General features: G+C 43.4%; 1 protein-coding gene and 1 long non-coding RNA gene across 5 annotated transcripts in view; both read left to right on the forward strand.

Annotated features, from left to right (window-relative positions):
• Positions 1–8,408, forward strand: part of MSRB3 (methionine sulfoxide reductase B3) — a 176,618-nt gene extending 168,210 nt beyond the window's left edge. For all 4 annotated transcript variants that reach the window (XM_025283912.2, XM_006066448.3, XM_006066450.4 and 1 more), the window contains one exon: positions 8,166–8,408. In XM_025283912.2, coding sequence (XP_025139697.1) covers positions 8,166–8,330 — 165 coding nt within the window. In that variant the 3' untranslated portion in view covers positions 8,331–8,408. The remainder of the gene's footprint in view (positions 1–8,165) is intronic.
• LOC123333267 lies at positions 2,230–3,813 on the forward strand. The gene is made up of 2 exons (XR_006550524.1): positions 2,230–3,039; positions 3,506–3,813. It is a non-coding gene; the product is annotated as an uncharacterized LOC123333267 (long non-coding RNA).
• Positions 8,409–14,152: the final 5,744 nt, after the last annotated feature.

The following is a 14,152-nucleotide window of genomic DNA, read 5'->3' on the forward strand; positions in this document are numbered from 1 at the left end:
TTTTCCCTTTAGTTTTTTAAGCTGCCTTAAAGGCTGTTGTATGACTGCTCCTTTTCTTTTCACTCAGAACCTATTTTCAAACATTGAGTTCTATGAAAATTATATGAAAAGGGACAGAGAAAGTGGGGCATAAGATAGTAACTTTCCTTCAGGGCCTACTCTCTGAAGTCTTTGTGACTAATTCTTAAAATTCACAGTTGGAATACACTTCCTCATTTCTCTGTGCCAGCCACTGAGGTGACATCAGTAGGAGTCAAGATAAGACCCTTAGGAAGGTGTCTTGCAGGGACCAAAGAGAAACAAAACCACAAACTGTGCCCAAATTAGGCAACACTCATAACAGACGCCACACTAACCCGGGCAGAGCTCTCAGCCCTTGGTTAAAGGCCTAGTGACTGTTACTGTTCTTTGGGTACAGTTGGGTAAAGCACTAATACTCCTTTTCAGCCTCGTTTTCTACCACCTTTATTTCTCACGTAAGAAAGTGCATCTTGCTGACGATGCGTGATGTGTGTGTGGTCAGTCATGTCCAACTCTTTATGACCCCATAGACGGTAGCCAGGCTCCTCTGTCCATGGGATTGTCCCAGGCAAGAATACTGGAGTGGGTTACTATTTCCTCCTCCTGGGGATCTTCCAGACCCAGGGATCGAACTCATGTTTCTTTTGCTTCCTGCATTGGCAAGGGGATTCTTTACCACTGAGCCACCTGGAAACCCCAGAAAGTGCTTGACCCTTTCTTAAATAAAAGTCTTAAATTTACAGAAAAGAGCAAGATTCCCTTGCTCATTTCTTTCTTAAATGTGGAGAGAAAGGGAGGGAAATTTGTTCCATTAATGCATGTGCAAAAGTGCATGCTTTGGGAAGTAAGTGCCACATAGAAAATAATCAGGTTCCAGCCCCAAAGAGTATGTTTGCTGGAATCTTCCCCATGTGGACAGAGTGGGCCTGTCTGCCCCACTTTGGGCTAGGTCACTAAGCCGAAAGTGTGTATCTTGCCTTTCAGTTTCTTTGTCTTTTAATTTGTGCTTGACACAGAAATTTATTTTTCTTTTGTTTTACATTTTTCTTTAGTTTTCTCTTTTCTCTTTTCTCATTCATCCTTTTTATCTTGACATGGGGGGGTGGGGGAACTGATTTAATGGTTTCCATACTAGAGAACGGAGAAGGCAATGGCACCCCACTCCAGTACTCTTGCCTGGAAAATCCCATGGACGGAGGAGCCTGGTGGGCTGCAGTCCATGGGATTGCGAAGGGTCGGACACGACTGAGCGACTTCACTTTCACTTTTCACTTTCATGCATTGGAGAAGGAAATGGCAACCCACTCCAGTGTTCTTGCCTGGAGAATCCCAGGGACGGGGGAGCCTGGTGGGCTGCCGTCTATGGGGTCGCACAAAGTCAGACATGACTGAAGCGACTTAGCAGCAGCAGCAGCATACTAGAGAAACTGCTTGTATCTTACTTCCTGGTTTTTCATCCTTAATACTGTTTTTCACTATTGGTTTATCTTCTTTTACCTTTTATTCTTTCAGTTTATGTAGTCTTCTACTTGCAACTTATCCCTTTTTTTTTTTTTTTAACTTTTGGATGTTGACATGGTAACTTATCTAATTTGCTTCTCCTCTTAATAAAACTCTTGTGTTTTGAGTTTACATGGCTTGTCATTTCTCTGGACTGAATTGCATCAAAGGAGTTTGTGTTATGACGAATCTGTTAGTTGTTTTCAGTAGCTTAGAGACATTTTCAGCTGGACATGTTATGTGGAATGCTTCTTTCTTTATGGTAAAGATGGAGCATCTAAACAAAAGACCCTTTTACTGCCAACTTAACACCAATAAACTGAGCTTCTGTGGATAAAACCAGTAGATTCAACTTGCCTGCAAGGCAATATGGTGATTTTTTTGGTCTGTGGGTCTCTAATTCTTGCTTTAGTACTTAGAATTCTTCTTCCTCTTCTCCTTTTTTTCCCCTCCCCCATCCTCCTTACTCTTCTTCCTCTCTCCCTTCTTCATTGTTATATGAATCACACCATGCAGTTAAGCCTCATATTTGGGTGCGTGCATGCATGTTAAGTTGCTTCAGTAGTGTCTGACTCTTGGCGACCCTATAGACTGTAGCCCGCCAGGTCCCTCTGTCCTTGGGATTCTCCAACCAAGAAAACTAGAGTGGGTTGCTGTGCCCTTCTCCAGGGGAGTCTTCCTGACCCAGGGATTGAACCTGGGTCTCCTGAATTACAGGTAGATTCTTTACCGTCTGAGCCAGCAGCTGCTGTTGCTGCTGCTAAGTCGTTTCAGTCATGTCCGACTCTGTGCCACCCCATAGACGGCAGCCCACCAGGTTCCCCCAAAGCCCCCTATTTGGGTAGAAATGACGAACACATTGGGAGCCATGCCTCCCGCCTCTTTATACTACATTGTGGCTTTTCCATGTGTCCAGTGACATCTTAGGTTGTGATATTTTAGTAAAATTTTTATTGAGAAAGTTAAGATTTATTCAGTACAGTAACCACTTTCCAGAGAAATAATACAGTCAGGTTCTTCTAAAAGAATCTCTGTGCTTCTCAGTGATTTTTTAGAAGGACCTGATCTTTAAGTTAACAACACAGAAAATAAGCGAGGGTAGTAGAGCTTCTTTATTTCCTTCATCAGGATTCCTGCTTCTGAAGGAAACTGGTTATCCTTTATATTCTGATGTTCATTGCAACTATACCTGTTTTGTTTCACCAGTCTATCTACTAAGTTAAGGAATTATACTCCACTTATCTCTTCCAAAGTGGAACTTTATCTTAAATCTGCCCACTTTGGGATGGGCATAGGTAGGTATCTCCCCCCTGGCTGTAACAATTTCCTAACAATTCTCAGTTATAAAGAATTTTCCTCAATTTTATATAACTTACATTTTTAGCTAGTGATAAAAATATGTTGCTTCTAATTCAGTTTCACTGATGACTATCAATAATTGCTTGACAGCTTCTTCCTAAACCTCCAACCCCAGCCTGTTAAGCAACATTGTCAGGAATTTAAATTCAGTGGAAAGAGGTAAGATTTGCATGATATAAGCTGTAGTTCAGCAAGATAAGTCCCTCCTGGTAATACTTGGGGAATTCTTCCTTCTTTAGATCGAATTTCTACATCTGCAACAAATGGGAGACCAATAAATCACTGAACATTTTGTAATAATCTTTGAGGAAACCACCAGAACCCTGAGTTTACCCAAGCTGGACTCTGTTTATGACTGTAGCTATTACTGTTTGAATCTATAGTCGAGTCCCTTAGTTTGTTTTAGATCATTATTAATTTGTTCTAAGTCAGCCAAATCAACAGAAAGGTAAATATCCACCAACACAAAGTATTTTTCAAGAGTTGAGCAGTTTTGGGTAAAACTCCAAACCTTATTAATCTTCTGCAGATGACAACTCATATATTGCTGATGATTAAAGATACCCATGTGTTACAATAGGCTTTCAGACTCACAGCCCCGTCTCTCTTTTTCTTGATCTTTCAGTAAAATCATAATGCTAAACTGGTGACTTCACAATCCTTTCCTTGGCAAAAGATTAATATCACAAGCACAGAAGAAAAGAGCCCTACTTACACACAAGTGTCTTCAATAACGGTGGGAGAAAACAGGATACTACTGGCAAAGTCAATTGCTTTTCTTCTTAAAACTCTTTTCTCCTTCCCATCCTGCCCCATGCACCCAAGTGTAAAAGCCCGGCTTTGAAACCACTTCATCTTGTAGATCAAACACTTAAGAGAAAATGACAACAATAAAGCCTAAAACATCCTAGGAATAGCTGGGAGAAAACCCTCTAAGACAGTTGGAAATACATCAGTGCAGAAATATGTAACTGGGTTCAATGTACTATTTGTGTTTCTTATGCACACAATTGAGAATTGCAGTCAGATTTTAAGGAATTATGTTAAATTTGATGCCCAATCACTTTTTTTGGATGTAGGGGGTGGGGTGGGTGTCCTTTCCTTTTGTTCTCTGCAGGTTCTTTAGTTGCCAGTTTTTCTGAGTGAGAGGCTGAGGTGATAAAGGATTCCTGTGGGAATTTAAAATTTTTCTTTTGAACAATGCTTATCTCATGCTTCCTCAGAATGAGAGCTAGAATATTCTGTCATAGTTTGTATTTTACCTATAAATGAAAGAAATACATAACCACCTTCAAACAACTTTCAAAATGCACACCGAAGATTCTACCCTGAAATAAATCATTAACAGCAGGTTTCAGAGATTTCTTCATCGGGCAACCAGTTTGTTTCAGTTACAACCAGGTGTGCTGAGAGAGCCCAACACATTGCCAGTTGGCTGGGGCAGGGGAGGCCGAGCTCGCAGGCGGCTAAAGAAACAGTGCGTCACTGACAACTTTCATTCATCATCCCAGCCTTCCACCAGGGGTAGAAGGTGGAAAGAATGGGCTCCATGTGCGTTCCCCTCAGGGAGGAGCCTTCAGGGTTTGTGCACTTTTAAAAGAAATTGAGTACTAGTCTTTTGGACTGCAAGGAGATCAAACCAGTCAATCCTAAAGGAAATCAGTCCTGAATATTCATTGGAAGGACTGATGCTGAAGCTCCAATACTTTGGCCACGTGATGAGAAGATCCAACTCATTGGAAAAAACCCTGATGCTGGGAAAGATTGAAGGCAGAATGAAAAGGGGATGACAGAGGATGAAGATGTTTGGATGGCATCACTGACTCAATGGACATGAGTTTGAATAAGCTCCGGGAGTTGGTGATGGACAGGGAGGCCTGGCATGCTGCAGTCCATGGGGTCACAAAGAGTCAGACATGACTGCGCAATTGAACTGAGCTGAACGTTTATGGGAGACTGGGTGTTCCTGGGAGGAAGCAGAAATGGTACCGCGTGGTTAGGCTTCTTCCAGACAAATGGCCTTACAACTTTACAGGCAGCCAGATGGGCACGTATGTGGTGGCAGAGGTAGTTCAGTTTCTAAGTCATGTCCAACTCTTATGACCCCATGGACTGTAGCCCACCAAGCTCCTCTGTCTGTGGGATTTTCCCAGGCAAGAACACTGGAGTGGGTTGCCATTTCCTTCTCCAGGGGATCTTCCCTACCCAGGGATCTAACCCAGGTTTCCTGCATTGCAGGCAGAGTCTTTACAAACTCAACCACCAGGGAGGCTCATGTATGTGGTCGCACAGATATAAATGAACACCTTGCTCTTCCCTCCAGCTGGCTCAAACCGTAAAAAATCTGCCTGGAGTACAGGAGACCTGGGTTCAACCCCTGGGCTGGAAAGATCCTCTGGAGAAGGATATGGTGACCCACTCCAGTATTCTTGCCTGGAGAATCCCATGGCTAGAGGAGCCTGGTGGGCTGCAGTCCATGGGTTCCCAATAGTCGGACACGACTGGGCGACTACCACCACACTGTACTGCTCCTCCCTCACTTATGTGAGCCTGGAGTGAATCTTCCAGAACATCTTGTGCAAGCATGATGAAGCAATCACTCTTGTTTTTAGGGGACACACATCTTTTCTGAGGATTTCCCTACCCCATCCCATCGCCAACCCATACAGTTGTTTGAGAATGATTTTTGTTGCCTTTTCCCAATTATAATTTCTCCTCCTCATCTCCCTCCCATTTTCTCTTGCCTGGATTAGGGACATCTAGAGTCTGTATTTTTCTTACTGTTTAACCAAAAGACTAGTGTCAGATTTAGCAACGGAAACTGCAGGCTGATAACGAACTCAAATCCAATAGATTAAATTACTCTAATTTGGGGAATGAATGACTTGGGCACTAAATACTACAGAATAGCTTTAAGTATACCGTTGCTATGCTTTATTTTTGAAGTAAGATAAATAGAACCATTCGCTAAATATGCTTGAGATGATTAATAAAGGTACTATCATTTATTTTTGCCCAGATAACTGTATTCTCTCATTAAAAAAAAAAAATCATCTATCTGAGGCTTTTATGTGAAAACTCCACCTCTCAGATGCCAAGTGATCAAAGTGCTGGAGCTGCACGTGAGATCAGTAATTGTGCACACATACTGGTAACCGAGAGCACCGGTTCCTGTTGGCCTGCACACTGACTGTTTTGGCAGGCAGAAATAGGTGCTTTCCTGTGTCCATTGGGTAAGCATATGTATTTTCACTGGTGCATCTTAGCTGCTGATGCCTGAAAATTTGGCCTCAATTGTTTATAGAAAGGAAAAGCAATCTGAGCTGTCAGCCTTGATATTACCTAAACCTGCATAAAATGTGGAAAAATAATGCAAGATTTGTTTTTTAGGCCTGTTTCATATTTTCCAGGCAATAGATCAAATCAGTTCAGGGTTCATTTTTAGTTCTTTAATAAGCTGACACAGTATGTTGGCAGTAAAATAAGAATGCACTTTTAACATGGAAGTGCCATAGAGTCGAAGTTGCTATTTGTGCTCTTTATTAATAATAGCGAGCCCTCGAGAATGGAGCTTAGCGCTTTCAGTGGGGAAACTGAGAGTCTAGTACTTTCCGTTGTAATAAGCACCGTCCTTCACTTCTCTCTCATTGTCTCCGTTTGGTATGGAGGGACAGAAAACCCCATTCCCTTGTCAAGTCCTTCTTTCTTTCCCTGCAGTTTATAAGTGTTTTATACACCAAATAAGCAGTGAGAAGAATTAATAAATCATCTCTATGCCTCTTCTCGCATATTCTTCCCTAAATCTTGACTCCTCCATCTGCTGGAAATGTTCTTCCCTAGCTCTGCTTCTTCACTTCCTCCAGGTTCTTATCCCAGAGTTACCCTGGGAGAACTGCCGTTGACCGCCTCACCGGAATTGTCAGCTCCCAGTCTGACAGTCTGTATCACTTTCTTTCTGTCTTAGTTTCTGTGGGTTGGTTGGTTTGCTGTTTGTTTGCTCCTTAGTGTTTATTTCCACCTACTATGCTTACAGCTCCTTATTACCTTTGTGTTTTCTGTCTCTACCAGTGGAATGTAAATTCCATGAGGCCACTGCCTGTACCTCTGGAGTCTGGGACAGTACCTGGCATAAAGTAGGTGCTCCATAAATATTTGTGGAATGAATAAATGGGGATCACTTGCCCCAGGCTTTGATTTCTTTGTTACATGACAAACGATATGTTTTTGTAGCCTGTTTAAATGTGGCGCGCTAACGTCCTGGTGGGCTGCCGTATGGGGTCGCACAGAGTCGGACACGACTGAAGCAGCTTAACAGCAGCAACAGCAATATCTCCATACCCTTTACCCTGTCCCTGCTGAGAAGGGTGGGAGGTAGTAAATGTGACCTGTGCGCTTGTCTCCTGGAGCCGCACTCAGCAGCAGACTGGTGAGCCAGCCTATTTGGAGACACTTTCTCTGGGCTGGATTTCTCCTAAGCACCATCATAACCAACCATCCCTCCTTTTGCCTCTGTCTGGACTCTCCGCCTCTTTCTCCTTCCCCTCTGGGGATAGTCAGTAGCATGGATTGAGCTCGACAGCTTGTTCCTTCTCCACATGATCCAGTTCGTGCAGGAAAGCAACCCGCCTGGTACCCACATATCCGAGGCCAGAAAAAAGGATTGCGAGGACTAGTGACGTTTCCATTCGCCATGCTGCAGTCCTGGCGACCATAACATAAATCTGTTGCACCCTGCCATTGCTTTACTGGGTTCCAAGAACATCCAATGCTTTTCTGATGTTAAGTTTTACTGCCCATGAAGGCAAACAACACCTCCGTCATGGCCAGTTACACAGTCTTTTACAGTGGACTTCTGCATATCTGAAACCCACCCATCCAAAGCCAAAAGCAATGCCGGGGGCGGGGAGCGAGTGGAGTGGGTGGGTGGGAGGGGGTGGAGATTTTATTCTGCCATGTTTCTTACAAGGGGAGATCAAGGGTCAATTCAATTCATAAAATTACTGCAGTCATTTTTCAGCTGGCTGAGCGGCTTCACAGATCAAAAAATACAGTGGCTCCTAAATGATTTCTGATATGCACAATTCTAGTGTTTTTTATTCTCAGCATGTGGTGCAAAGCCTGCCAGAAACCATCTTTGTAGCTATTGACAGGCAGATTAGAAATCATCCACGATGGTTTCCATCATTTCTCTACAGGCCGGTCATCCATTTAAACCGCTGACTGCGAGTCCCCTCAAAGCCTGCGTTGTACACACTGCTGACCTACAGTTTGCTCTTCTGTTGCAGTGCGGTGCTCACCTTGGGCACATTTTCGACGACGGACCTCGTCCAACCGGCAAAAGATACTGCATAAACTCGGCATCCTTGTCTTTCAGCCCTGCAGAGAGCAGTGGCGCCCAGGGGGACAGCGCGGGGGTCAGCCCGGCCCCCAGTGACAAGACGGAGCTGTAGAGACGCGGCTGGAGGCGGCGACAGAAAAAACAAGTGTACTTAATGCACAGCTTATTAAAGCAAATCCCATAGCGTTTATCTCAGATCTATTTTTTCAAAACTAGAAGGGCAGTTTTATGCTATTGGTATTTTTCTTCTTGCTTAAACAGAGGCCCTGGCCATCCATGCATTTTGCTGTTGACTAGATGGGGAACTGCAGATGTTGAGTGAACTCAGAGATAGCTTCGTGAAACTTCTTTACAAGCCACTTACGTAGCATTTGGCATTATTTTCTTCGCCCACATAGCTTCCTTTGCTTTCTTTTATTCCACGCCCCCCCCCCCCCCCCCCCCCCCCCCCCCCCCCCCGCCCTTGCTTAAGAGGCAGAAGGTGCTCGGTCTTCAGACAAGAAAATTAAGGCCTGCTCTGCAAATTGGAGACCAGGGCTGAGGGGTGGTGGGGATGTTGAGACCTGCAAGACCCATGGCCTGGGGGCATTTGTGCAGATCCACCTAAGGTAAGGATGGAGTGATGTCTTAGGAGACTTCTCAGTTTTGTGGAAAGTTTGAGCTAAGGTCGTTTATTCTCACGGTGTGAAGGTCTAAAGTCTTTCCTTATGTTAAATTGTTGCCAGATCTGAGGGGGCGCCCTGAGTGTTGTGGCAGAGAAGTAAACATTACCTCATGGTTAGGCCTTTATTTTTATTTTTTCCTTGAAAACATCAGAATGTAAGATAACGGTAAAATGTTGAGCCCCATTTTGTCCAAAGTTCACAAAAGAAGAATGCCTGCCATTGCCTTTTGTAAGTCTGTTCCTCCACACCTAATACCAGCTGCAGCTGGAAGGGCATTTTGGTGACTTCCCCATGTAAAATAAAATATTGGGAACAACACACTTCATTAAGGCAACAGAATAAGAGCGAAAGCAGAGAAGGCTGAGGAGGAAGCCTGGGGGCTAGATGTCCAGAGCCTTGCAGTAGAGCTGACGACAAGTCTCCAGCAGAGCCTGGCAGCGGCAGGGGCGGGGACCTTGTGCGCGGGGCCAGGTGACCTCCTAGAGGATGTTGGGGCTTAAAATAGAAAGAGCCGGGAGCTCACGTCCCACCCTTGACACTAATCTGCTGTGAGACAAGGGACAAGCTATTTGTTCAGCCTCTCCATGCCTATTCTTTATGTATAAATGCGGACTTAGAATATTTGTAAAATAATCAACACTCTCAGGGGAAAATTACTGTATTGCTGTACAATTAAGATCAGTGTTGTAAAATTAAACTGATCTGGTTCTAATTGCCTCAAAGGCCGAAGCCCAGGCATTTGAAATGGAAAGAAGCAGAGAGGGGGTTGACTTAGCTGATTGGTATGGAAACAGTTGGGCCAAGAGCCAGAAATTTTTCTTTGCAGCAAGATGGCTGGTTTTACTCTAAGAAGCTTGGCTCGGCTCGGTTGCTGTATAACATTGAGTCTGGTGGGATGGATGTCATTGAACACAGTAAGGTTTTTATGGCTCTGAGCAATGGTGATATGCATTGGTATTGCCGCCAGGTGTGAAGGTACAGTATATGACTGATATATATTGTGTTTGTAGCCTTAGTGCTAAGCCCAAAGTATAGCTTTTAAAAAATAATATTTTGTATATTTTGGAAAGCTTATGAAAACTGACATCTTTCCTTATCAGCACCAAGACCAAAAATAAGAAACAGAAACACGTGACAATCTTAAAGAAATAATGAGAAACTAAAATGAAAAGTTGTGATCAATCCAAGTGTCAGTGCGGTCATGCCCACATCCTTCTATGTCTCTCCACACGCCACCTGCTGAGGCCCTGACCTCCTGTGATCTTCACTGTCACGCGGGCCACACCTTTGCCATTCCAGGCCCATTGTGCTCTTCCTCCCTTGGCTCCCAGATGTGGCACCTCAGGTCCTGGGGTCACTCTGGAGTTCACAGGTTTCACTCCCCTGAGACACTGAATTTAAAACCCTTGAAGCCTCAGCGTCTAGACTATCCTAGAAGTCTTTTCTGACCTCACAGGAAGAGTCCCAGCATTTCCCAGCAACCCAAGGACCCCTAAAGAAACAGGTCTCCCAGGAGATGTCCGTCCCTCGTGTGGTCCATTCTTTGGAGGCTCACACAGCACTTCTTGACTGGCTCCCTGCCTTACGTGGTGGCCTGCCCTGGGGTCTGCTGGACCCAAGCCACAGCATTGGGGTGGACAAGGAAGATAAACGAGGGGCTTCTCCCTCTTTACAGAGACTCTGGATTTTCATTGTTCCTCCAGTTTTATTGTAGGGCTTAACATTCCCCTCAAAAAGCTCATCTTCTAATGCTTGGTCTTTGTCTCAAGAAAAGCCAGTTTTCTTCTACCACATTTTCCAGCATCAACTTTAAGAAAAATGCAACCTCCATTGCAAAAAGAAAGTGGGGTGTACCTGTGGTTTAATTTCAGGTTGCTTTTGAGTTTAAGTGGTATCAAATTTCAGTATATTTCTGTCTTATGTTAAAGAAATATATTACTAAAATGTAAGTGAGCAATAATGTCAGCTGTCGAGCACTAGATTTATTTCTGCAGGATATGGAGTGCAATGAACTGAGTCAATATGGTGAGGTGTATGTGATCTGCAGGAGTTATACCATTTAACATAGGAAATGCATGGGACTTTCCCTCTCTGCACTCAGGCCCTCCCTATACCATTAGGAGATGCAGGTTTCTTTGCTGATGTGCAAAAAAGTTATGTCCATACACTTAGGTAGAATGGATCTGAGGTTGGCAACAATTCATATTGTACTAGGGGACATTTCTATGTGTTCAAACTTTTCACTTTATAGATAAATTTAAACTAAATGCAAATGGCATAGCAATTTGAAAGTCTCCCTGTTCATTGAATTGAATATGCCTTGCTTTAAAATATGGAATATGATGAAAGGGATTAGCATTTTTTCTGAAAGTCAAATACTACTTTTGCCTTAGACAGCTTTGTAATAATATTTCTCTAAGCAATTCAAAACTTTTGAAAAATGACATGAAATTTTCATTAAAAACCGTTTTCCTATGTTTATTGTATATGGAAATTATTCAATAAAATTTCTTTATAAAAATGTTTTCCTCTCTGATTCCTAAGTGAAAGTGAAGTGAAAGTGAAGTCGCTCAGTCGTGTCTGACTCTGATTCCTAAAGACTTCTCTTATTTTTATCATAGATGCATAGACCACCCATTGGAGCTTGCCACAGGCTGCTCTGTTTACCTCCGTACCCAGCTGATGTGTCTCTTTGTAGAGAGGGCCTTTATCTGGTGTGACCTTCATAAGCGGGCTCTGAGAGTAGGTTCTAGTCCACTCTCCATACGTCAGGCCCCAAGAGAGGCCTCCTGGGATCCAAAAGGTTGGAGAGAAGGGAAACATTTACAGGATTATTCTGCCTTCACCTCACCTCTGCAGAATCTTCAGCAGCTTATATGTATTTTTGGGCTTAAGATGTGGACTCGGGAAAGTTGCATCACGAGAACTCTATAGCTGAAAATGCAGGAATGACACCATGTCGATGCCTGGGCTTCTGTTAAAGAAATTGACAGGAGACTTACCCTGTCATCAAGGACTGGTTTCCAGGGAGATATGTTAGGGGTATTTCCCCACTGCTCGCAGATGATTCACCTTTAAATATCTCTAACAGAAGAGTTTTAGTATAGTATTATTTGTTATTAAAAGTTTTTAGTTTAATTTTTTGGTTCGTTGTGTTGATTTGTTCATTTTGAGAGGAGAATTGAGGTGATGAGGACTTTTTTCAGCCAGTTCTTTAAGAGTCATACTCCTGGGATCCTAAAATGCACAGGCCAGCAATTTCATGTAGTGTACCTGAGAACAGCGCTTCTCAGGTGTGGTCCTGAGAAGCGTGGTCCCCAGATGACAGCATCAGCATCACCTGGGAACTTGCTATAAATCTGAGTTTTCAGGCTTTCTCCCATGCTCACTGCATCAGAAATTCTGGTAGGGCCTTATCAATCTATGTTTTAGCAGCTGTCCTTGTTATTCTGGAGTTTGTTCAAGTTTAAGAACCACTGTCTTGGAACTTCCCATGAAAAAACATCATTTAGCATTAATTCTAAAGGCATTTCTATCTGACCCTCCAAAATGGCTTATTTTGTCATCACTGGTTATCTCCCTATAGAAGTGGGTCAAAGAGTTTTCCCAAAACTTCATGTCTTTCTGCTGTTCCTGTTCTTCACTGCTCATTTGTCTTGTTCTAGAAGACTAACTGGTTCTCATCAATCAGCGCCACCTTAGCTCTTGTTCACATATCTGAGTTAACCTTAGACTGCCCAGTGGTGCTCGCCGCTGCCTCTTTAGAACGTGGCAGGGTTCATCTCAGCAATCCCAAGAACTAGAGGACAGATGTCACTGCATAAATTTACATCATGACCGTTCCCATTTCTTTCATCATCACTTTTTTAATCCGTTAGAGGAGATTTTTACTAAAGGGCCATATACCCAAATTGTGACTCCTTTTTATCAGAAAACTGCCACTGTTATCCAGATCTTAACAATGAAATGATTTCTAGAAGATGCTGGTTAAAAAAAAAAGTCTTGGGACAGGCTTACCAGCATCCTGTAATGACTTCTTACCAGTGTTTATTGTGTATTACATAAGTGATAGAAATTTAACCATTTTAATGTGAGACCTGAAGAAATGCCACATAAAAGAATCGTCTGGAAAGAACTCTTCCTATCCAGTATCTCCCAGAGGCTAGCCTTGTCCTGGACCAACCTGGAAAGGGATTGGCTGAAGGTGATTATAGGTTCTAAACCAAGCTACTCTACAAATTCATCATGCAAGTAAGGGGCATTTATGGAACCATGATAGGATAAGGAGACTAGAGATTTAGGAACCAAATCAGATCCTCAGGCCTACCTGAGACTTACACTAATTTTTAGATTGGTTACGGAATCACACCATTGTCAAATTCTGGATGCTAGAGAACCTCATTTTTATTTCAAGGTTTGCAATTCCCCTCCCTGCAGGGTCACCACCACCACCATTCCCAGCAAACACACACTCACCCTTACCATCCAGGCTGGTCAGGAACCAGACAGATTTTCAGGAATGAACAGCAGGACAAGTCAGTAATTTTTAAGTACTTACCTCAGCACTGTTCTGAAAAGGTAAGGGAGTAGAAAGGTGTCAAAATAACTAGAAAGCAAAGTAAGAGAATGTTGCGAAGGCAGGGCTACCAGTGATAATCCTATCAGCTGGAAAGGCCTAGAGTCACTCACCTGGGCCCTAGTAAGTTTCCCACATACATCTCCCTTTTCCAAACCTGGCCAGACCCTTGTGGTTCTTATTATGGTTACAAGACACCCTCAGCAATAACCGCCTGGAAAGTTTGAAGCAAAAAGTGTATTATTTATTAGCCCTGGAGAATACCAGGCATGCCCCGGGACAGTAGAGAAAGAATGAGTGAGCACAGCCTGGGGTTCTGCTTTTATATTGGATTGAGGGTGGAACCCTAGGGCTTCATGGGCTCACTCTTTACTGATGAATTTAAAATGTAAGAGCTAGAATTTAAAGATGGGGAAAAAAAGAAAAAAACAAATGGCCCAAGTGGCCAGTTATCTAAATCAGTCAGGATCTCTAGAGCAAAGGAGCCTGGGTCGGGGCAAGGGGAGGGGGATGATGGAAGGGGTGGGGAGGAAGAGTTCCCCTGTCCTGGCTCTTCAGTCATGTGACTGCCAAAATGTTTATTCAACCCAGCCCTCTTTGAAGTGGATGCCTTGGCAATGGAAGCTTAAATCAGACATTTACGTTGCAAAAGAAAAGCCAACTGTCAGCGCTTATATTACAACCTACCCTGTG

This window comes from Bubalus bubalis, chromosome 4 (assembly GCF_019923935.1).
Source record: "Bubalus bubalis isolate 160015118507 breed Murrah chromosome 4, NDDB_SH_1, whole genome shotgun sequence".
NCBI lineage: Eukaryota > Metazoa > Chordata > Mammalia > Artiodactyla > Bovidae > Bubalus > Bubalus bubalis.